Source organism: Festucalex cinctus, chromosome 4, assembly GCF_051991245.1.
Source record: "Festucalex cinctus isolate MCC-2025b chromosome 4, RoL_Fcin_1.0, whole genome shotgun sequence".
In the NCBI taxonomy this organism is placed as follows: Eukaryota; Metazoa; Chordata; class Actinopteri; order Syngnathiformes; family Syngnathidae; genus Festucalex; species Festucalex cinctus.
The window spans coordinates 23891853-23915721 of NC_135414.1; the positions used below are offsets into that span (position 1 = coordinate 23891853).

Genomic DNA, 23869 nt, shown 5'->3' on the forward strand with positions numbered 1-23869 from the left:
ATTTTAGCCTTTGTACTTTTGGAAACTTTATATTCTCCATTGATTTATGAGTAATCACTTCTTAAAATGGAGTAAGGATTAGTATGACTCCATTTTCAGACTTACTTTGTAAACAGTCTGCATTGAGCAGGTCTTGGCACTTTTCGTGGCATTTGACACCACACTCGGAGCAGCGCATGCCTTGGCGTGCGATGCCCCACAGGAGCCCCTCACATTCGTGGCAGTAAGTAGGCGCGGTGGCCGTCCACACTTCAAAGTTGTGTGGCGTTGTGGAGGAAATCGGGTATATCAAGGCCTGGAGGGTCTTCTTGAAGACGTGAAGTTTCTGAAAAGAGACCGTTCAAAAAGTGTGAAATTAACATGGCGTAAATACATTGAACGGTTGTGAAAAATACACAGGATTTCGCACAAGAAGGTCTGGCAATTTTAGGTTACTAAAACTATTATAATCACTCACTTGTGATTATGCAAGGACTAATAGCACTTCAAGGCTAAATAATTGCTCACAAAATTCTTACATAGTCTTACCTACATTTCATTTTGACACATTGCAACATACTGAGGGACTAATATAGTCTGTTAGGTTTATGTTGAAAGCTACCCAGTGTAGCAGAGGACTGTGAGCAGGGGTGCACATAAAAATTTGTGAGTGGTTCTCAAAGGAGCAGGAGAGTTTGTTGCTTGGTGCTATTTTTTTTTTCCCCGACTCACCAAAACTCACTGGGAGTGGAAATTCTAGCATTTATTAACTATTACCATGAATCATTGGTATGCAAAGCCACATTGTAAGACTTGAATCAGGTATTTCACACACATGGGCACCTGTGCACCACTTGTGTGGCTAAGTGTCACAATGTCCTAAATGCGTATGGAAGTATTAGATTACTAAGAACCTCTAAGAAAGTTAGAAGCTCTTGCTCAAGTTCACGCAGTTTACGACGGCATAGGTTCCAAACTATCAGTCATAAATGCTGCAATGTCATTCAAAGGTCAGACTGAATGATCTGAGTCATTACTCATTGCAAGTTTTGTTGATCCTTTTCTGATTACCCTCTAACTACAGCAAAGGTCCGGGCGTATGAGAGTAAATCAGCCTTACATCTCATTAAACTCAGATTAACAACATCCTTAGCCCCCAAGGCTTTGTTCCAATCGACTGGTTGGCGGACTAAAGCCTCTCTGCACCGAATACTGGAGTTGACAAGCCCATCTTGACAGAAACCTCCTCAAACAGAATGCTTTACTGCAACAGTGCCGCCATCAACAATGAGTGGGCCCTGCCAATTCCTGAAGGAAGAATCGATGTGCGCCGTAAAGAAGGTTTTAAAGATGGGAATGATCCAGATTGAGATGGAGTGAGAGCAGTGGAAAGACAGGAGTCATGGAGGCTAGATAAATCTCCACTTGTGTCAGCTCCCCCCCAACTCCATGCGTTAAAGAACTGTAGAGCAGCTCGCGCAGCCCACTCGTACCAGCAGATGATTAAATGATGCCAGATGATGAGACAAACAAGGTTAGGTTAAACACGGGGACTTTGAGTCGCTCATGAAAAAGCTGAACCCTAGAAGACCTTTAATGAAACGCTAAGGGAGACTGTGAGAGATTTCCCTTTTTAATCTAAGGGCAACGAGATGGCGCAGATGTCTAAGATTTATTTTAACAAGCTTTTTTTGCCCTTGTTCGTAACCATTGACGTTAGTCATGCCTGCATATTTTGATGCTTTCGAATAAGTTTATCATTTGTTGTTTATGTTTTCGTTTTAGTAAAAAAACTAAAACGTGTTATGGAGTGATAACGTCCTTGTCAGAAGTAGTGCATGAAACCAATGATAACGCTTGAACAAGTTTGTGGTTGATACGATATGATGGATCGTTGGATGGATCATAGTTATAGTACAGACTGATTAACTCATTTGCTCCCAAAACGTATAAATGTTATATTTCAAATGTTTTAAGTTTCCCAAAGACGTATTTATACGTTTTTTTTTTGTTTTGTTTTTTTTTTTTGTTTTTTTTTAATGCTAAAGCGTACAGAAGACTTTGATGCGGCCTCTGAACTGAAGAGAACAGTTGAAGCAATGGTAGTTATTACAAAAACGGCCAGCAGGTGGCAGCAGAGTATAAGAGATCAACCAAGGCCATGTTAAAACAAGCTGATTTCCCCACAATTCTAAGCAGGTTTGTAAATAGTTATGGAACTTAGCTATATTCTAATGCTAATTGCTGCAAAACAGAAACAGACATTATTATTATTATTATTATTATTTATTTTTTCCTGATGAAGGAAGAGGCTCTAATCTTTCTTTTGGTAGGTTCCTTGTTTTTAAAGCAAGAGAACACAATATTATCTGGGCCTTGTAAAATCTAGTAAAACAGCCCTGGAGCGAAGAGGGTTGCTTCAGTGAAAATGGCCGGGAGTGAATGAGTTAACAAGCTAACAGTGTTTTTACTAATGCTAATTACCAAACATTTGGATCACATAAACCCTACCAATTAAATATCAAAATCAGTTCATTGGCACGTTTTTCCATTTCGTATTTTTTATGTTGGCCTAAAATTACAACGTGAACAATCTGGCCTTTTCTCATTTTTTTGTGTTAAATTTAAACCAATACAATATTTTTGAATAAAAGAACCAGAATTGGATTTTTGATTGACAATTGAATTCCCCTCCACCTCTCTCCCAATGTTTCCGATCACACCACCCAGTAGAAGTGTGAAGAGCACTGGTGTGAGTCACCCTGTGAGGTAACCCTGGCTACGTGGTGCAAGACGCCAACACAAGTGTTTGACAGACACCGCGTCTACCTGAGAGCAACGCGGCGGCAGAGTCAAAATCTTGCATCCCCTTTGACCCTTTCCTTTCACCACCTGCTGTCTGTGTTGTCTACCGCTCTGTCCAAACACCCACTCGCAAAACCCAAAGCGGCATTCAAGTCCCAGTGGTTTCTACTTGTATTGTAGGTCTAGAGAGCGGTCTTCAGGCCACTTTTGAGTATAGGCTCTGAATCGATTCTATTTGAACTCGGTCTTGTTTTGGTCTGACACTTTAAGCACTCGGATTTTATTCTCAAGACCAACAATGCCGTCGTATATAGTTCATCACTGTTTGTTTATTTCTACAAACAAACTCATGTGAGCCTTAACCTGGTTGGGTCTCAACTTGGTTTTTACATGCCTTTGATCATGTTAATGATTTCTCGCAATAATTAGGACACATTAATTTCAATATGCAACACTACACTTTTTGTTTACCAAATTTATAGTACGCTTTGCTAGTGCTTATATTTTAAAATGATCACCTCACAATTCCTCAAAACTACTTAGTTGGTTTCAGCTGCACCAAGTCTTGACTTGGTCTAGACTCGCCATTATCTTGGTTTCAACCTGCTTTGATCTTGGTTTTGACATAGTCTCAACACCTAAGTCTTGACTTTGACTTGGTCTCAAACTGCCTCAGTTTTGGTATTGCGTTTGTCTGAACTGTGTTTGGTCTCAGTTTATTTGGCCGTGACGACAATACTATTTTCTATACTAGCTAATATTACGATAAAGGTTTGAAACAAGCATCCAAAGTGTATTCCTTAAAAATTTGTGGCATTGCAATTTGCATTCGCGGCCTAACGACCGCGTGTAGGCAAGATGACAATAACTGCGATGGACTCCTGAGCATTGACAATCAATCATTTCTTGGTTTGCTGATTCATAGTCCAACAGCATGCAACGCAGGCACTTTTGGATTTTCAAATTTCACAGGCCCTTACCGTATTCAGTAATTACCTTATTGAATACTAACTCTAGTGAATCACCGCCAGATTTTGGCATGCATACTACATCGATGTCATTGTGGTCAATGCAAAACCACAAAGATTGTTGTGAAATGGTTTTACTACAGTGCCATGTCAGTCTCAACTAAAAGATTAAATAGCATGCAACTAGTTGGACAAATTTTGAACATATAAAACAATGTCTTTATCTGAGGACTGAAATAATCCAACTTTGTTCTTGCAGTTTTTTTTTCCTTTAGGAAATCATGATAGACCAATTAGATGACTGGGATCTTTTAACTTCACACTGATTCAATTAGGGAGCTTTAGGTGTTCAGATATTGGCAAATAAACAGAACCCAAATTCTTAATATTGATGTTGACAACACAACTGAAAAGCTGCAAATAGCTGGCGCGAACACAATGTTCTATTCTGCCCTAAAAAGCACATCAACTGGAAACATGATTCAGATGCCTTTTACGTCAGCCGATTTGAAACATCCATGTAAGGTAAAAAAAAAAAAAAAAAAAAAAAGAAGAGTGGTAGACACCGGTCAGGTTGTTTAAGATTGAAAGACATCTCATACTCGAGAGGTGAGGGGCAGTTTGTTCAACGTGGATGCCCGATCTGTCACGTCAACGCCGCAGGACTGCGATGACGCATCACTCGCTACGTTCCTCCCCTTCCATTCTTCTTTCATCACCCTCTTTGCTCCGGATCCACTCCCTAACGTCATTTGATTGTTTATACGGAGCTCTTTCCCCCCCATCCACCCGCCCTCCAGCCCCCTATCCTCACAGGGAAGCACTCTCCTGGACTTAATGCAGCAGATAAAACTCTGACATCTGCTCGGCCTACTTACCACACAACCGCACAATCTGCAGCCTTGCTGGGAACTCGACCACAGCAATACGCAACTCTCTGTTTGCCCCTCCGTCCGAATATACTTCTTGACAGCTGCCCCTTTAGGTCCCTTGCTTACAAGGATGCACAGTTTCACATTATAAAAGGGGGCAGCCCTGCTGCACTAATAAACACAATAAATATTTCATGTCTGATCACCCCATCTGGATTTTCCCTTATTTAAAACCCTTTTAATCTCTCACACTACGACCACATATCGTGCTCTAATAAATGCAGTGCCTTACTTAATTAGTCAATCGTTCCATTGTTTTTTTGAACACCTTTTTTTTTTCCCCATTCCTAGATGTCTACATACCAGCTGTTAGCGCATCAGAATTTTAGCGATACCCATTAGACATAGTATGTGACTAGTGCTTTTTGTACTAAGTTTTCTCATTAAAAGTAGTACCCCAGCTACAGGACAAGATGTAAAATCCTAATTGATCTTCAGCTTTTTGAACTCTGATTGCTATTTTGCTTCATACGCCAGCTATTAGCATGTTATTAGTTCTCATTTGGAATACACTTATTGCCTTTGTAGTTTTTAGCCTCACCACTCTGTTGCTACATTTTAAAATACTGACTGTTAGCATGCTACATAGGGCATTATGTGAGCTGCCTTATCACTTTTTTGTAAGCATACCAGCAGTTAGCGCATTAGCATTTGGTCAATTCTATTCAAAATATAAATAGTACCCGAGTATGGATCATGATGCAAAAAATAATCATCAAGTTCAGCACAGCTAAACCAAGCCCCAATAAATCTTCTGCAACAGTACATAAGGATGTCAAATATTTATGTCTATGCAAGGACTTCACTTCAAGTTAAAGCCGGGCTGCCAGTTGTTTTGTAGAGAAAGTGCTCTCACTCCCGCCTGCTGTAAATCCACCTCTCCCTCTGGGAGAGACGAATTGCAATCAATTAATACAGAGACAGCTTTGGAGGTCACCACAAAAGTGTCTCTTCCTATTGACTTTTACATTCCGCCTGTCCTCTATTACAGTCACTCAGCCTACCAGGGTTGCTTGGTGTTTATTATTAATTGCTGGACGTTGTCAAATTTGACATGGAGGGAGCATATTTTAATATATGGCACACACAGAGGGAATATGTGCACCTGACGTGCCAGACGGGTTCTTTCGCAATTAAAGTGAGAATGAGACCAGTTAAAAAAAAATAAAAAAAAATAAAAAAAAATCAGGTGACAGGTTTAAAGAAGTTGTTGGTGCGTAATGGATTTTACATACGCAAGTTGGAAACAAAGTACAGTATATTAAAAAAGCCATTTTTGAGAAATGCAGCAAAATGGCAAGAAGCTGAGGTGCAACTTTGTGTGAACTAACATGTTGCACAATATCGCTTTTTGTAACTTAAACACAAGCTCACATAACACTGTGGAGCGATCACAGTCTAGTAATCTTTAATACTGTTTAAGATCCCACAGTTTAACTACGTTGAGAGTTTTTACTTGCATCAGTACGGGCTGCTGTTTTAGTTATCAATAGATTTCTGTGTGAATGGTGGCATCTATGAACTGAGGTGATCACAAACCCAGCAGGACTGCCTGTTGGTTTCTAAATGGGAAAAGGGAGAGGGATGCATTTATTTCTCTTAACTGGGACACAACATTGATTAGAGAAAGAGGAAATGCATACTCTGCACAAGCAGTTATTATGTCTTGTTGAAGTCAGGAGAAGAGTGAAAACATCCTTTGTATAAAAAAAAGAAAGGAGAAGAGTGAAAACATCCTTTGTATAAAAAAAAAAAAAAGCTAGCAGTGCTTTTCTTTTGCTGAAGACATACTGCACACTTCTGATAAAACTGTTGCCATGGCTACAACTGTGGTAATTTCTTGACAGTCACCATTGATTACATGATTACCGGGTTTTTCTTGCTTTCCCCCCCATCTAAACCACCAGCAAGTTGTCTTTGGGAAAAAACAAAAAAAACAAAACAATACCTCCAGTGGCTTCCCCAGTCCTCATGTGATGTAACCGTACAATAAAAAAAAAAAAAAAAGAAAAAAAAAGAAAATACCTCCAGTGGCTTCCCCAGTCCTCATGTGATGTAACCGAACAATAAAAGGCCAAGCGCGGTCACTGGTACTCACCAAATCCTCGTTATTCAGGGTGGAGCGGTTCACCAGAGCAAACGAGATGCCTGCCTTTCGAGCAGTGAGGGTCTGCCGAAGAAGTGGAACAAGGTGCATGGTGATGAGGAGAGAGAAATCAATGACCTATTTTTGAGAGGTTTTCTGCCATTTATCAAGGGCAGACAATGGATGTGCACTCGCGAGTAAAAATAAACATCCATGCACAATTTCAGCTTGGGACTTGTGAATAATGCATAACAACTGTTAAATGCTGATTGTATAGCAATAATTTGTCTTCAGATCGTTTAAGAAAAGAATTTTAATATTGTAGTAGTGATGGAGGCACGGGAAGATTGCCGTATTTTCTGCACTATAAGGCGCACCGCATTATAAGGCGCACCTTCAATGAATGACATGTTTTAAAACGTTCTCATATATAATGTGCACCGCATCATAAGGTGCACCTTCAATGAACGACATATTCTAAAACGTTTTCCATATATAAGGCGCACCGCATTATAAGGCGCACCGTCAATGAATGACATATTGTAAAACCTTTTCCATATATAAGGCGCTACAGTAGAGGCTGGGGTTACGTTATGCATCCATTAGATGGTGCTGCGCTAAAAAGAATGTCAACAAAACAGTCAGATAGGTCAGTCAAACTTTATTAATAGATTACAAAGCAGCTTTTTGACAACTCCATTCACTCCCAAAATGAATAAACAGCTGTTTTATTATTTTCTCTGAGGTAAAGTATTAGTATTAGATAGCGAGCCAAGATGGCAGGATCGTGCAGGGTCACCGATAGCGTCTTGACAGCGAGACCTGTCGTGGCTCAATATCGATCCATATATAAGGCGCACTGGATTATAAGGCGCACTGGATTATAAGGCGCATGGTCAGCTTTTGAAAAAATTGAAGGCTCTTAGCTGCGCCTTATAGTGCAGAAAATACGGTACTTCCATTTTGTCCGTTGGGAAAAATAGTTCGACACGCCATACCAGCGTCCTTAAATGGATCTCGTTCCATCTTTAGAAGTACAAATCAACTTGTGTAGAGAAAGAAGGAAGCTTACCAAAGCCTGTGGTTTCCAGGAGGCCACCAAGTGAGACAGAAAGAGAGACACAAAAAGAATTAGACAAGTTGCAGGAAGTCAATTAGGAATGAAAGCACTAACAGCAGAGTAATTGCGTTTTCCATAGTGAGCGTACAAGTGTCTTAACTGCCATGCAGGACTGCTGATTATGGCTTAGAGCTCTTAGGCAGATAACTAGTCATCAGAGATTATTTATAAAGCCCATTGCGTGATTTTTTTTTTTTCATTTCTAATCCATCCATGCAGTAAATGTTACTCGTTTGCAGTCATGCTTGACTTTCCTCTTAAGCTCGCTGTCGAGTGAAGCTTTTTTTTTTTGCTCATATGTTCTGCTGTATGCTCTGCACAATCAGAAACACGTCGAAACACACACAGACGTACGGACACACTCGTGTACGGGTGAAGCCAGCTGTGCTACACAAACCTGATTTCACACGCACACAAAACACACACACTTGCTCAGACGTTCACAAACGCACAATATCGTCAATGAGCACAAATGGATAACGCATGTAGACAGGAGGAAGTCGTGACGCGGTATTTTGCTATTTTACTATTGTCACGGCACAGCGTTTGTTATGAATAATATATTGGGCGGGGAAAAAAAATCATCTGATAGAAGTAGAAAAAAATGTGGATACGAAACATCACGGTTTGTATGGAACTTGTGTAGCCTACGGCAAGCTTGTTGGACCATATTTAATACAAATATCAAATCAAAACAATATGACAATAAACACTTATAAATTGATTATCCTTATTTCGGTTGTTGAAGGTGGTTAGAATTATTAACTTGCGAGAAACAATCGCATTACAGATTGTTAGATACGTATGTATTGGATTTTTTGGACTGCATTTTTTCGAGTCATTGTGTTTGTTTCTATTTTACATTAACATCCGTTTTTTGACTGAGGGATACTTAAATAGTCATTCCACGTATCTTTTGTGATCATAATATCACATTCATATTTCCACAATTCAATAGTCTAATGAAAAAGTTTGTCTACTTACTCTTTTTTTTTGGGGGGGGGGGACTGATTCAGTAAACATTTAAGAAACAAATTAATTATTTACCAGATTTACTAGTGAATGATCTTTTCAGGCATCATTTTATTTTTAGTAACAACCAGGTCAGCCTTCTATTTGCATATCTCTGTTTGGAATTGTTCACACATGATGTTATAAAAGTAAGACCACTAGTGTATATTGTACGTTGAAGTCGGCATAATTTGTAGTTTAATGACAAGTCCACTAACTGCACATGCATCAATCAATTAACTCATTCACTGCCAGTCCAGTAAAAAAAAAATGATTTTTGACGTGGATAGCCGTCAGTGGCAGTGAATGAGTTAAAATGATTGTTGCTATCAACCGTCAGTAACTTTAATTTCCACTTGTTTTATTAAGATAAACAATCGCAGTCATTTCATTAGTTCTTGATTTATGAAAATTATTATCAATCCATGAATTTGAATTACGTGAAAACATTACATTCAGTTATATAGTATTAACATATTGATCAGAATAATGGAGCTGCGCCAATAAGTAGTATTGATATTTGATTACTGATGTGGACTAAATACTGTATACCACTGATCCAAAATCTTATTTCTACCAGGGACCAGTTTATGATAGTACCGATATTTCCCGGACTGGCAACTACGTCACTATTTTGTCCCACCACCAATGTAGATGCACAGATACACACGCACACACATTCACATGTGAAAATTACATATATATATTTTTTCTTTTGCTTTATTTTTATTTTATTTACATTCTGTGAATCTTTTAACCCATTGTTGAGGAAGTCAGGTGACACAAACATGGCAGACACTGACAGCTGACAATAGCGGACCCGTCTTTACCACCAACCTCTTATGTGCGCAGCCCGGTTATGGTAAAGATCTACGGACGGCCATGGAGCGTGGCGGAGGGGAACCTCTACATGAACTGCGAGCGTTGATGTAAGTTTTTTTTATTTTCTTTCTTTTTTTTTTTTTTTTTTTTTTTTTTTTTTTATCAACATGCACCAGCACTGCTGATGTTGCTGCAGGCAATACGACTTGACTGATAGGATCTGATCGGTGGCGATATTGTTGCTTTTCAAATCAATTTTCTATCGTTATCATTTCTTTCTTCTTTTTTTTTCTTCTGCATCTTCATTCGTTATGTGGGTGAGCCCTGCTGCTGCCCTGAAGCAATCATACAGCAAATGGAGGGGGAAGGTGGGGAGCAGGGGGGAACATTGACAAAAGAGTAGGCATGACGGGGGGGGGACGGGCACCAATTGTTTTGCTGACTTCATCCCACCTGTAAAAGGCTCATCCAGCGTCACTTTTACATGATTTAAAAGCCTCACACCGTTAAATCAAGAGTCAATGAAGTCTCTCCCGTATATATTTTTGGGTTGAGTTGTCAACATTTCAATTTAAAACCAATAATCATAAAAAGTCACAAAAAAGGCTGAAATCTGACAACTCACTGAAAAATATCACCCATAACTGTGATGGGTCTATGTAGGAATGGCAAAATATACAAAGTACACGCAAAATCCCAAAGATTAAAAAAAAAAAAAAAAAAAAATAAGACAACAACCCATACTTACCAAGACAATGTTGGTTATTAATTTCATGAGAGACATGGACAAATACAGCATCAACTCATGTTGTTCACTGTGATATAAACATTCATCAGCATCCATAATAATTAAAGCATTCAAATGCAACTATTGCATTACCGTAAAAGAGCCTCCATAACTGTTCAAATAAGCACTTGGGTTTCTGTTTTTTTTTTTTTTTACACGGCTACAGCTAAAGTACATGATGATGATAAACATACATACACAAGAGACAATCACGGACAAACAAGAATAGACACATTCGTCGTCATTGTCGTAGAGAGGCGGCAACCGTGCGCCGCTAAAGTGGAGCGTGGCGTTACTGTCGGGTATGTTATGACACATTGTGTGCCGATAAAAACAAATAGGGGGGAGCAACACTGGGATGCAATGTCAAACATTCTCTCTTGGGTAATTAATCAAGCTGCAATAGCCAATTGCCGCAGTGCTTTGCTTACAGTGATTGAAATACAAACTTCGGCATTAGTTGTCCGGGCATCGTGTGCTTCAGCATATCTGAATTTGTAGCTCAAACACATCATTGTGGTCCCCGCAAAACGACCAGTTTACACAGTGAGCGTAGCATAATACATTGATGATTGCACTTGGTTTTCTTCACTTTATTATACAACAATTTTGTGGATTATTTGTATCGGTTCTGCTCATTTTATTATGCAAGGTGGTGGTTATCATGACTAGCTTGCAACAGGAGCATCACGTTAATTATCTGGCACAAAGATTACGCATACACATGACCGAGCGTGCGTGTTGTATCTATGGTATACAATACAGTACAGTATTATAAAGAATCTGAAAATACCACACATTTCTTGTAGTGTTAATATTATCCACCATTAAGTCTCAGTTTTAGTCCAGTTTCAATCACGCTTGTTTGTTCGTCAACCTCATCCCGTTTTGATTTAGTCCATTTTTGGTCGACTATAAATCTAGCATTTTAGTCTTTACTTTAGTCCAAGAAAATTTTATTCGTTTAGTTTTAGTCAACAAAGCCTGTCAACATTTTAGTCTAGTTTTAGTCAGTACAATCATTTTACCCCATAATATTTTTTTTTGTCATTGGATTATGTTAAACATTTCAGATCTCAAACTATTTCACCTAAAATGTTCTCTCCTCTTTTTCATGAATTTTTTTTTTGCACACAATTACAGTATATCAACAAGTGGATACCATGGCTCCATGCTATGAGCTAGTAAATTAGCCAGCATTAGTTAGTGGTCAGATTAACATTACGCACTGTTGGAACTATAATTTACTTTTTTGTTTGTTTGTTTGTTTGTTTATCTTTTCACTGTGAATCCACCACCTGTCTGTCCCATGTGTTTGTGCATTTTGCACTCACTAGCTGCAGATTTGAAAAGGGGGTGTGTCACTCTGTGTCACATGACAGTGTCACAGTGCCAGATTAGCAGAGACAAGATTTTAAACAATCATATAATTTCTGTCTCGTTTTTGTTCATCAATTAAAATGCCCATAGATTTTAGTCCAGTTTTTATTAAGTGAATTTATATTTTCGTCTCGTCTTAATGAGGGTTTTAGTCTAGTATAGTCCAATTTTAGTCCGGTGAAAAATGTGTGCTCTTTCATTTTCGTTGATGAAATTAACACTAATTTCTTGTTTGAACTCCACATATACACAAGTATATTTTACACCACTTCAGAGACTACATGCCTGAATGAAACCGTCTTTTTGTTATTATTCACTTTTGTGAAATGTTGATACCTAGAGAATGCAATCAGGTCGCCACAAAGCAACATTTTTATTGCGCTCCTTCAGCTGATACTCACACGGCGCGGGGTTCCACCAGCGTGACACAGCATAAGGTCACTCAGATAGCGTTGACATAAATCACATACAACCCCGTTTGAGGCAGATGACTCACCAGGTCTCGGACAAGAGGCACAGTCCTCTTGCGGCGTAAATCTGGCATGCTGTCAATACCGTAAAGAATACTGCCGGCCCTAAAGAAGCAGACAGATTTAAAGTATATTAATATCATCACAACGCCATGCGAAGGAGGACATTACTACCATGAGGTCTTTTGATTTACGTGGGCTAGCGAACACGATGGATCACGCCTCCTGCCTTCACCTGTCTCACCTTTGGATGTGACTACATTACATTCCATTGTGATACTGCTCTAGATCATCGAAGATGCATTACAGTTCATATCGCTGGCGATGGGCCTCCAAAATCACTTTCCAGGTTTGTTCAACCATTAACATTGCATCTTAAAGGATGTTCAAATGTTTTGGCAGGTGCTGCTGTTTTGGTTTGCAACTGAGTTTACGTGGACTCAGCGCTGAAAACTGGAATTTGACTGATTTTGTAAGGCCCACAGAATATAGTGTTCTATTCTTATAAAAACATGCAACCTATCAAAAGAAAGATTAGAGCATCTTCTTTCATCAGGTAAAAAAAAAAGAGTAGGTTTCTATCTGTATCCGTTTTGCTGCAATTAGCATTAGAATATAGCTTAGTCTTATCATTATTCACAAATCTGTTTAGAACTTTGGGGAAATCAGATTGTTTGCAACATGGCCCTGGTTGATCTCTTTTTTTTTTCCAGCAATTAGCATTAGAATATAGCTAAGTTCCATAACTATTTACAAATCTGCTTAGAATTGTGGGGAAATCAGCTTGTTTTAACATGGCCCTGGTTGATCTCTTATACTCTGCTGCCACGTGCTGGCCGTTTTTGTAATTACCATTGCTTCAACCATTCTCTGCAGTTCAGAGGCTGCATCAAAGCATCTAGCATAAAAAAAAAAAACATGAACAAAAAAACCCGTATAAATACGTCTTTGGGACACTTAAAACATTTAAAATAGAACATATTTATACGTTTGGAAGTAAAGAGTTAATGCTCCTCTCTGAACTGTGGTAGGTTTCCTTCTGTGTGACATTTAGGTGTACACTGTCCTCTCGGCTCTCCATATTGTAACAGTCCCCACGGGCCCGCTCCGCATCTTTTCCGCCACTGCCCCGCCACCAGCCTCGTTCCTTCAGCATGAGGCTGTGGGCGGCATCACCTCAACTGTCACTCAAAGCCTCTCTAATGACCTCGACAGCAAATTCCCCCTCTGTGCTGCTTGGAGCTCCTCAAGGCATTGTGTCAGGCTGTATGACCCCCCCGCCCACCGCCGAGTTACACAATGTGACGAGCGGCAGGGCGGGCCCTTGCCTCACCCCGGGGGCCCCTTGACTCTAGTCGGCTCTATGCAAAGGGCATGCTCCAGATGGCTGAATAGTGAGCTGGGGTCATGTAGGCTAAATTGTAGTAATGTTTTTAGAAACTTTGGGAATTTTTAATGCTAAAAACTGAGCATGTAGTTGTACTTCTGGCTCACAGTCAAAAGGTTAGAATTTCATTTTGGCCTTTCTGTGTGGAGTTGGGATGTTCTCTCAGTGATCCGAATTATCCCAAGATGGTCATGTGAGTATGAATTGTTTATAAATAGATATTGGTGGATGGGTAGTCAGAGCTGGGTAGCTAAATTTCAGGTTTCTTTACACGCACTACCCTGTAAAACTATTGTGATAGTAATTATTTTTGCTCTGCTCAATCTCATTTTGTTTTTCCACCCATTGACATTTGCTTGCCAGTTACACCTCTAACTAGTATAAAACAGTCTTCAGAGCCAATAATTGTAGATATTCTGTATTATGTATGGTTTTCATCACCTCTCATTGCTTGCTTTTCACCCATAGACATTTCTTAGCGCACCAGACCTGTCGCATATTATCCGTATTTTCCGCACTATAAGGCGCACCTAAGAGCCTTCAATTTTTTCAAAAGCTGACCATGTGCCTTATAATCCAGCGCGCCTTATATATGGATCAATATTGAGCCACAACAGGTCTCGCTGTCAAGACGCTATCGGTGACCCTGCACGATCGGTGACGCGCATGCGCAGAAGATCCCGCCATCTTGGTTCGCTAGCTAATACTAATACTTTACCTCAGAGAAAATAATAAAACAGCTGTTTATTCATTTTGGGAGTGAATGGAGTTGTCAGAAAGCTGGTTTGTAATCTATTAATAAAGTTTGACTGACCTATCTGACTGTTTTGTTGACATTCCCTTTAGCGCAGCACCATCTGATGGATGCATAACGTAACCCCAGCCTCTACTGTAGCGCCTTATATATGGAAAATGTTTTAAAATATATCATTCATTGAAGGTGCGCCTTATATATGGAAAAGGTTTTAAAATATATCATTCATTGAAGGTGCGCCTTATATATGTAAAAGTTTGAAAATATGTCATTCATTGAAGGTGTGCCTTATAGTGCAGAAAATACGGTACATGTGAAAAAGGGGCTAGTTCAAAACATGTAGCATAAGTTGTGTGGCTGACCCACATGTGACTGCCTGGAAATGAAATCTGGTATGTTGGATAGCGATAACGCGATGCCCAACTGTTTACAGTCTACAGAAAAAGTAAAGAAATTGGCCTGACTGTTCCAATAGTTTGTGTTTAGCTCGCCCTATTTCGCAAATGATCGGGAGCATGCTGCCTTAACTAATTGGGGCTGCCTGGCAGAGAAACAAAAGATTCCTGTCACATTTTGCTGCCTCTGTTTGTAGGGTAAAACAAAAACAGCCCAACCAGAAATTGTGAACGTATGAGATGAGGGAGCGAGCCAGCACTCACCCTCCAGACTGCAAGCCGAGCACTTTGGGGTCCAAAATACTGCGAGGCTGGAAGAGAGAAGAGAAATTCAGTGTTAAAAACACCTCCGCTTCCCAAAGCTACGTGGCCAATCACAAAATGGCTCATTCATAACCAAAGACTCCCACATTCAGGAGTCAGTTCGGGATAAAATAAATGATGGGCGAGTAGTAGGAGGAGGAGGAGAACACAGCGGGAAGGGAGGAAAGCACCAAAGGCAAAAATGGACCAAATTATTCCACATCAATGTAATTTGTGAGCTCAAGACTGAAAATGATGTCGCTCTCGGTGCTTCAGGCCTGGATATGCCTATTGTGTAATGCTCCCTGTTTACTGACCAAAATAATACGACACACAAAATTGTCAAGAGGAAAAAAAAAAAGAGCAGTTGTTGTAAAATGGGTTGGGACAGGATGACGACATGGATTCTTTTCTACACATGCGGGATTTTCTTTTTAACACCTGGCAGATACATCAATACATCACATTCGGTTTCGGGATGACACATCTCGCACCGTGCTGACACAAACACATGCACGTGCGTGAACATCACTTGCACGTTAATAAATAGTGACTTCAAACCTGAGCATCCAAAGCACTGCAGTCTGAAAGGAGAAAAGGACGGGAAACTCAATCAACAATTATCTCGTGACAGCGCTGTAACTCATCATGTCATGTAAGGATAATATCACAACATAGCCTTTATGGTGTACTGAGAAAAAACATTATGTTTTGTAACTGAAGAAGACAAAACCTGTATCAACAGTCAAAGTCAAATTATTCTCATATAGTTTGCACATAATCATAGTCAAATGAAAAGATGATGTGTAATCAAAGTTTTAAAGCTACGTAAGTGTTTAATTCAAAGGGACTTTTCCTCTCCCTCTGTATAAAAAGTGTCTGCCCACCCGTCAAGTGTGAGATTACATCACAATGTGAAGATTTATCGTTTAGTTACAATGGTTAATCGATCACTAACGATTACCAATGTAATCAATTTTTTATATTAATAATTAATTAATTGTTGAGAAACCTTGTTTAATTTAAAAGTGTCCCAATGCTTGTGATTTCAATCTCTTATAAGTAGAAATTATCAGAATCAATGATCAACATTTTTATTTCTGGCATTTTACAGACAAAACCAGTAAACTGAATCAGAACTGATTTATGTTTGTGCATTTTCTGCACTGTCAGTTTAAATAATGTTTTGGAGTAACCCTTTCACCAATTCACCAATTAATCAACAAAATGAATGTGAATTAATTGATTATTAAAATAATCATTAGTTGCAGCCATACTTGTATTTGATGACTTTCTGAAAATTGCTGTGAGCCGAAAGGTAAGCAAAGCTTACAAGAAACAATTGCATTGAAACAATGATTTCTTTTTTTTTTTTTTGCACATATTGCCTTTGGATAAAAGAATTCTCAGCGTTAGCGTCTCACAATCAATTTTGGCAAAGCTGTCAATTTGGAGAGCGGTTATTTTTGGTTTACATCCTGTGTTTTGACATATTTAGTGGGGAAGTTTGATGTTTAAAAAAACACTTGTAGTCATATGTTAAAACTCTCTGTATGAATTGACACTACAAAAATATAAAAATGATCTTTGGATAAAATGTCTTTCTCTGGGCCAATGTTATGACTCTAATTTTAGTTTTATTGGCATTTTAAAACATGTTGTCAGTCTTTGCTGTGCACATGCTGCATTCTACCTCACTTTTCCCTGGTCACAATTTTATTTTTTTTTAACTCTCTGACTGCCAAAAACGTTTAATAACGATCAGTAAAATCACGACGTATGCCACCATAAACGTTAAATGACGTCCACTAAGGTTTTTTTGTTGTTGTTTTTTTTCCCTCTCAGTGCAACGTCTAAGTACAGTGCTGCCTGGTCAATGGGTTGTAGTAGAATCAAAAACACCCACTAACTATGGCCAGCAGATGGAAGCATTGCATCTCTTTTCATGAATGATCAAAGCCTTTGTCATATCAAAGTTTTTTTTTTTGATAACATGTGGCAGTAAAAGAGTTAATATATCCAACGAAAACCCCATATTTACCATATAAAAAAATAGCATTGTTTAAAATCAAAATGACTTAACATAGGCCTTCTCTAAAATATTTTCCCCATGTTCATAAATCATCCGAGTATCACTTTTTCAATTGAATACTGAAATAAATGAACTTTTCTACCATATTCAAATCCCTTGAGGTACACCTTTCGAAGCAGTTAAGACACGCGACGCGGGGAGTCCCTAAATGGAGCCTATACGTTTATGCTTTCTTTCTGATGACACGGGAGGGCTGAGCTAAATGACCAACCATGCACTTGAATACCTTGGATCAATGCAACACGATATAAACGGCATCTTTGATCGAAGGTGCGCACCTGATTTAACAGGCATGTTGACACGGTACATTAGGCGAGCGCGAGCAGTTGGGTATCGGATAGTAATTTTTGCAGGCAAACCGGCGAGAACGCAGGCCAGACCACAGAGACGTAATTAGTCCACTATTGATCCACCTCATGATAGATGACGGTGCTGTCATAATCAAACGTACTACAAACTACACACAGGTGTTCATCAGAGGGTGATTAAATTGTGGCCGTAATTAAAACAACTGCAGGCAATTTTGTTGGCTGTTGACATGCTGTCAACAGGACTGTTCAGACAATATTAGATGATGCACAGTGTACTTGAAAGTTAGCACCTATTATGATATTAATGGCTAAACATTAAAATAATGCAGATACTAAAACTGCTTTCTTCCCCAGGAATGCAATCAGCTACAAAAATGCAAGTGAATGAAAATAAATGAGGACTGAATTGTTCAATTCACAGTTTATCATAGGAATGTTAGCCTGCCCCCATTTGCTATGAGCAGGAGCATTGCAGCAGTCCGGTTGAGTGCAAAGTAACTACTTAGTCCTTGTATAATACCATGTTACTATCAATATAGAGCACGTGTTTCAAACTCAAGGTCCGTATAAATACGTCTTTGGGACGCTTAAAACATAAAAAAAAAAAAAAACGACGTATTTACACGTTATTGGGAGCAAATGAGTTAAAAATGTCTTTTGGCCAAACATTTGTAATCATTTCTTTACCATATCCTATTTTGAGTCTGCTTAATAGGCTACAAAACTCTCCCCTAATCAAATCAATGCTAGTGGTTCCCCATGGAGACTTTCATCCTTTTGGAAAACCGACAAGAGTGCAAATTCATGGCTCACTGTGGCCGACGCCGCAATGTATCGGATGTGGCTGCACCCAAGCAGAGGAACAGCACTCAGCTGTGTGTGCAGGCACCATGGACAGCAATCAGCTAAGCTACTTTGAGCCGCAGCCTGACAAGATTGAGCCATCGCTCGTCCACAGCTGCACCAGATAAAAGCCTTACAGCCGGCCGAGATGAACCTCATTTCGCAGGTGCCTTAAATCTCGGAGAGAGAAAAAAAATAAAGTAACAAAGATAGCGCCCCGGGTCTCTTCCCGCGCTGTGGGCAAAGTGTTGCGCGAGTAACAATCGCAGTAAATTTAACATCTTGGAGCCGACACGCGTGATCACACCTCGCGTAGATCAGCGCTCACTAGAGCAGAAAAGCCTGCTTTTGGCCGATAGTAGAAAATACACAACAACATTCGCTCCAGGATGGACCGAATAGAGACACAGTAAATATATGCTGGTGTATTTCTATTTACTCATACAGGCAGAGACGCGCACACGCCGGGGAGGAGAATAAAAGTCCTCAGAGCGAGCGAAACAATCGTTACGTAATCAAAAAACAAGCCCCCAATTGAGTAATAGCTGCATGACACAAGGCTCGACTGTAGTGAAGAGCTTTCACCTTGTCTCAAACTGATGGAAGGGATTTTACTGATGCTTATCACGTCAGGTCACATCTTACTAGTGGATTTGATAATGCCATCAAAGGAGAGGAGCGGGATAATAAATGTACTATAATTCACTTTTTTTTTTTTTTTGACAGACTTGCTATCAAGCTCGCTATCGGGGATGTAGATCAGTATTTCCTTAACCTTACTGAGTCAAGGCACGTATTTTACATGAAATAAAAATCTTAGCACACATCACCTAACAAAAATGTCAGAAAATAATATACAGCCAACAACTGATATATGGAGCGCCGTCAACGTTTGTGACCCTACTATAATGTAGATTTTTAAGAAATTGTTCTTCTTATTGGTTTTTACAGTATGCCACCAAGACCACCAAATGAGTGAGCATGACTCCTGGTTGTAGGTTTAATTATGCTAATTTCTGGTACGCCGTCTATGGCTTTTCCCATTATACATTAGCATTAAGCTAATGGGATTTTATTTTGGTTGTGTTAGTCAAATTTTCTCCGTCGTGTTTTCTTTGCGGGCATCAAAATTGAGTCCTGCTCTTTGTTGTTACTATGTATTTTTTTTATATAAAGACTCTCTGTTTCGAAACTCCCATGTCTTTTTTTTTTTGTGTGTGATTTTTTTTCTTTTCTCACAAAAAAAAAAAAAAAAAAAAGAAACTCCCATGTCTTGTCTGCATTTGGGTCCTAACCTCTCACCTCATGTGACAGATTTTGTTGAATGTTAACTGGTTAGATTTGCTGTCATCCACTGCATCATATAAAGTACGTGTGATAATAAAAGCACTAATTTTATTTTCACTTGCCGAGGCAGCACTTCATTACCACGCTGTCAAATTACACTTGTCAAACAGTGTAGGTGGCACATGCACCACATCAATAAATATTAACACCAAACTGTATAAAAAAAAAAAAAAGAATGTTCTAGCAATCAATCACCAGCTCTGATAGATTTCATTTAAATGATACTTAAAGCAGCACTATAACAGCATAAAATATATTTGTATCACTTTGTAGAACATATCTCCATATTCAAGCCAAGCCTGACCTTCATCCCACGTGTGTCAACACATTTTTCAGTTTCATTTTGGTAACACGTTGCACAATACAAGTAGATAAGCACTCGCTGCAGCAAAAAGGCTCCAACTTAGTCTTAACTTTTGATGATCATCTATCATATTATTATTATTATTATTATTATTATAAATAATAGCTTGCATTTATAAATTAACTTTACATTGATAAAATAAATCTCAAAGTGCACATAAATTACATTGTGATCATACATTGTCTGTGATTGGTTGGCAACCAGTTCAGGGTGTACCCCGCCTACTGCCCAAAGCCAGCTGAGATAGGCTCCAGCACCCTCCACGACCCTTGTGAGGATTAAGCGGTCAAGAAAATGGATGGATGGCTGGATGGATCATACATTGTTGTGCATGCCTTCAACTGTCAGCCTTTCTTTGTGGCGGTTTACTTGAAGTGACACAAGCCAGTGCTGCTCTCAAAAGAAGCGAGGTCATTGGGTTCAGACAAAATTGTGGGCATGAAACCGGCTAAAGAATCGTCTTCATGCTCTGTTGCTCACCCTGGAACTGACACAGAGGGACAACACAGAGTGTGAGTCTACCGACTACCGTGCCACGCGAAAACTCACTCCCGTTTAGTAGTGACAGAAGATAATAGGGAGATGCCAAAGGATGACATTCTCAAATAGTGTCATCAATAAAAGCTATCAGCAAATATCTGTTGTAGCATATTTTAAAATTGGTACGCTGCACAATAACAAACAGTGCAGCGTTTCATCTGAAATGAAAAGAATGCTTCAGTGGGTAGAGTGCTGGATGAGTCAGTGGGATCAAATGAAAAGTGAATTAATGTTCTTTGCCTTTGCCTATCGAGACTTCACTGTAGCATCTGAGAATGTAATTACTGATCTTGGCAAGCACGATGACAAATCGTTGAAAGCATTTTCTGCTACCTGTTGGTTCCTTTCGAGTGGCCTGACATCAGTGAGGCTTTTTTTTTTCCTGATGCAAGCGTAACACTTCATATGCCGATGTATGAGTGCTGGCGAGGGCTACTCAACAGCCACTCTTGTAGCCTGTTGGGCCGTCGACCCAAGCGCATCGAGGAATTCACGCTTTAAGAGTCTTCAACGAGACAATTGTTTATCTGCACTCGCTTATCCACAGTTTGATTGACAAACCGAAGTGTGTTGGCGAGCTGCGGTGTAAAAAGTTATGCTGAGACGTTTCTGAAAGAAGGCACAGATGTGCTTATCAGGCAGCTGTCACAAGTTTGCCATCTGCAACTAGATCAAAAGGCTTTGTTCTTTGGTCCTGATCTAAATCGGTTCCGCTGCAACTTTCAGATGGCGACTGACAAATTCTGCTTTATACTCGGATCACTTAATATTGGATGTAAATAGCAGGTTTAATAGCTTATTTCCAATATAGTGCCTTTATTTCAAAGAGACTCAAAGTCTCATACCTGAGTTTCAAATTTTAGGACTTCTGACATGCTTGGCTAAAACTTAAGTGACTTGATATTGACTAGGTACTCATGACATTTGCCTGTTTTTATTTAAAAATCTGTAGTTTCAAATATTTTTGAAAGAAAAGTCATTTGTTGTGTTAGCGCATGCAAAACAGTATGATTAGAAGGGCAGGGACCAGTTCCATGACTGTAAAACCCATAAAGACACTTCAGTATATAAAACTATAAAAGTCACAAAGACATGGAACCTATGTTAATGCCACTAGCTAGTTAAACCTGAACTTAGCTTCATATTGGTTATGCCTTTAATTGAGAAGACAGCAACTTAAAAGTGCAATCATTTTTACCACCCCCAAGAAAAATGGTGAAACTGTTGGTTGGTTGGTTAGATAGCATTGGGCAAAAACATTCTACCTGTCTTGATTTATGTACCATTGAAGACCCCTAATTTGGGTAAGGAAGCCGATAAAGGAGCAGGTACCTTTTTACCTGTGATATCAACCCAATCCCAGCAATAAAGCGATGCAGTTGCCTCTGCCCCTTCTTCTAATTGACAGACAAAAAACAAACAATCATTCATTCAATCATTGATGATATCGTGATTCACTTGCCGGACTTCAGTGCAGGCTGCATGGGTTGAGTTTCCCCTCTGCGATGGTGTGAGTGTGAATGATTGTCTTGTCAGTTTCTATATGTGTCATGCGATTGGCTGACAACCAGTCTGGAGTGTAGTCTGCCTGACTTCCAGCTGAGTTTGCTACTGCCTTAATTAGAACAGAAGCTTCATATATCCGTAGAGATAATTCCCAATTCACAGCAAGGCTGAAAACATAAAAACTTCAAAACCACCGAAAAATACCTCCACCACAGAAAACCTCCTTGGCAGAGGTAATTAAATGTTCTGTCATTTCTAATACCGCAAACTACCTCCATGAGAATGAACTTGTGACAGAAAAAGAGATGTGTCGGGGATTTCACAGCTCTCTAGGACACGTAATTTTAGCTTCTAAAAGACCCGGGAGTCATTAGTTGTGAGTTGGTTATAGCACTCATTACTTGCTGAGACTCCAGCACTGCCTAAGGACCAGCACTGCATAACAGAATGAACAAATAATATACTCGATAGTATTCCCAGTATACTGTATGCATCCTCAACTTTTTTTATTTCCATCTAAGAGGAAACATTTGCAGGTTGCTGCTCTGAGTATGTAGTTGTTTTTTTTTCCATATATATTTTTTTTTAATTCTCACCAGAAACTAGCATTATGCAGACATTCATTTACATGATCATGACAGATGACAGATTTGCGATTTATCCACCGGAGTCACACACAGTATCCTCCAACTAGATCATTTATTCATTTGCATGACAACAGATAAAATTCATTGGAAAGGCAGAAAATAGTCTGGTTGACTTCATTCTTCCATTCTGTAGCGATAGTCGTTTATACCGAAAAGTGACACGGAAAAGTGCCAGCTTTTTCAGGCATGAGAATTAAGGTGACAGTGCTGTTACTATGGCGTAAAAATCAAAATAATCCTTGGAACGCAGACATTGTCTAACCAATGCAAATGCATAGGTCGTAATTGTAAAACAATTAAAAAACAGAAAACAAAAACAAAAGTGATTCCATAACAAAAAGTACAAACCGTGTAATCTCAAATAAAGGCTTAGAATGAAAAAGATTCTTGTCGCGTATGCATCTACCTTAACCCTAATTGTCCAACAAGAGTCAAAATACATTCACCACTATAAAATGTTCTTAAGTCTTAATTGTATATTCTTATTTTGCGCTAAATCAGAATTGTATGACCTGCTGTGGACTGTGTACTATATATGGACGTTCTGACGAGCTCACAAGTTGCGCACGTTCAACTAGTTTGTACAGCGGCAAAGAAATACGTGGTCATGAAGCACAATAATGCTGCCTCATTTACTACCATACTTGTTTGAATGATTTAAACTGCACTACCATAGGTTAGTTATAGTAAATACCGTGTTCCGATTTATGTACAAATTAGATTTAAGATGCCAGAACAGAATTCCATCATAAAAAAGCCCTCTGTAATCATCTACTGTAAGGCTACCCCAAAATGTCTTTCAATACTTCTACTTCTATGCTTCTACTTCCAGTAGCTCGGACGGGTCCAAAAATACATCGGACAAAAGAAACTCACTACAGATGGTGTAAAGAGGGCCATAATTGGAAGCACACACATGCATATTCTACCCCTCATTAGCTTTACGCCTCCGTCCCATGAAGCCAATGTGTGCTCGTCATGAGTGTGCTCTGATGCGTGCTGGCTGGTCTGTGTGCGAGC

At 39.3% G+C, this 23869-nt stretch overlaps 1 protein-coding gene across 2 annotated transcripts in view; it reads right to left on the reverse strand.

Moving 5' to 3' along the window:
* Nucleotides 1–23869, reverse strand: part of unc13c (unc-13 homolog C (C. elegans)) — a 140102-nt gene that overhangs the window by 91911 nt on the left and 24322 nt on the right. For both annotated transcript variants that reach the window (XM_077519789.1, XM_077519788.1), the window contains exons 3-7: nucleotides 15761–15783; nucleotides 15161–15207; nucleotides 12387–12465; nucleotides 6783–6836; nucleotides 106–325 (exon numbers count right to left, since the gene is read on the reverse strand). In XM_077519789.1, coding sequence (XP_077375915.1) covers nucleotides 106–325; nucleotides 6783–6836; nucleotides 12387–12465; nucleotides 15161–15207; nucleotides 15761–15783 — 423 coding nt within the window. The remainder of the gene's footprint in view (nucleotides 1–105; nucleotides 326–6782; nucleotides 6837–12386; nucleotides 12466–15160; nucleotides 15208–15760; nucleotides 15784–23869) is intronic.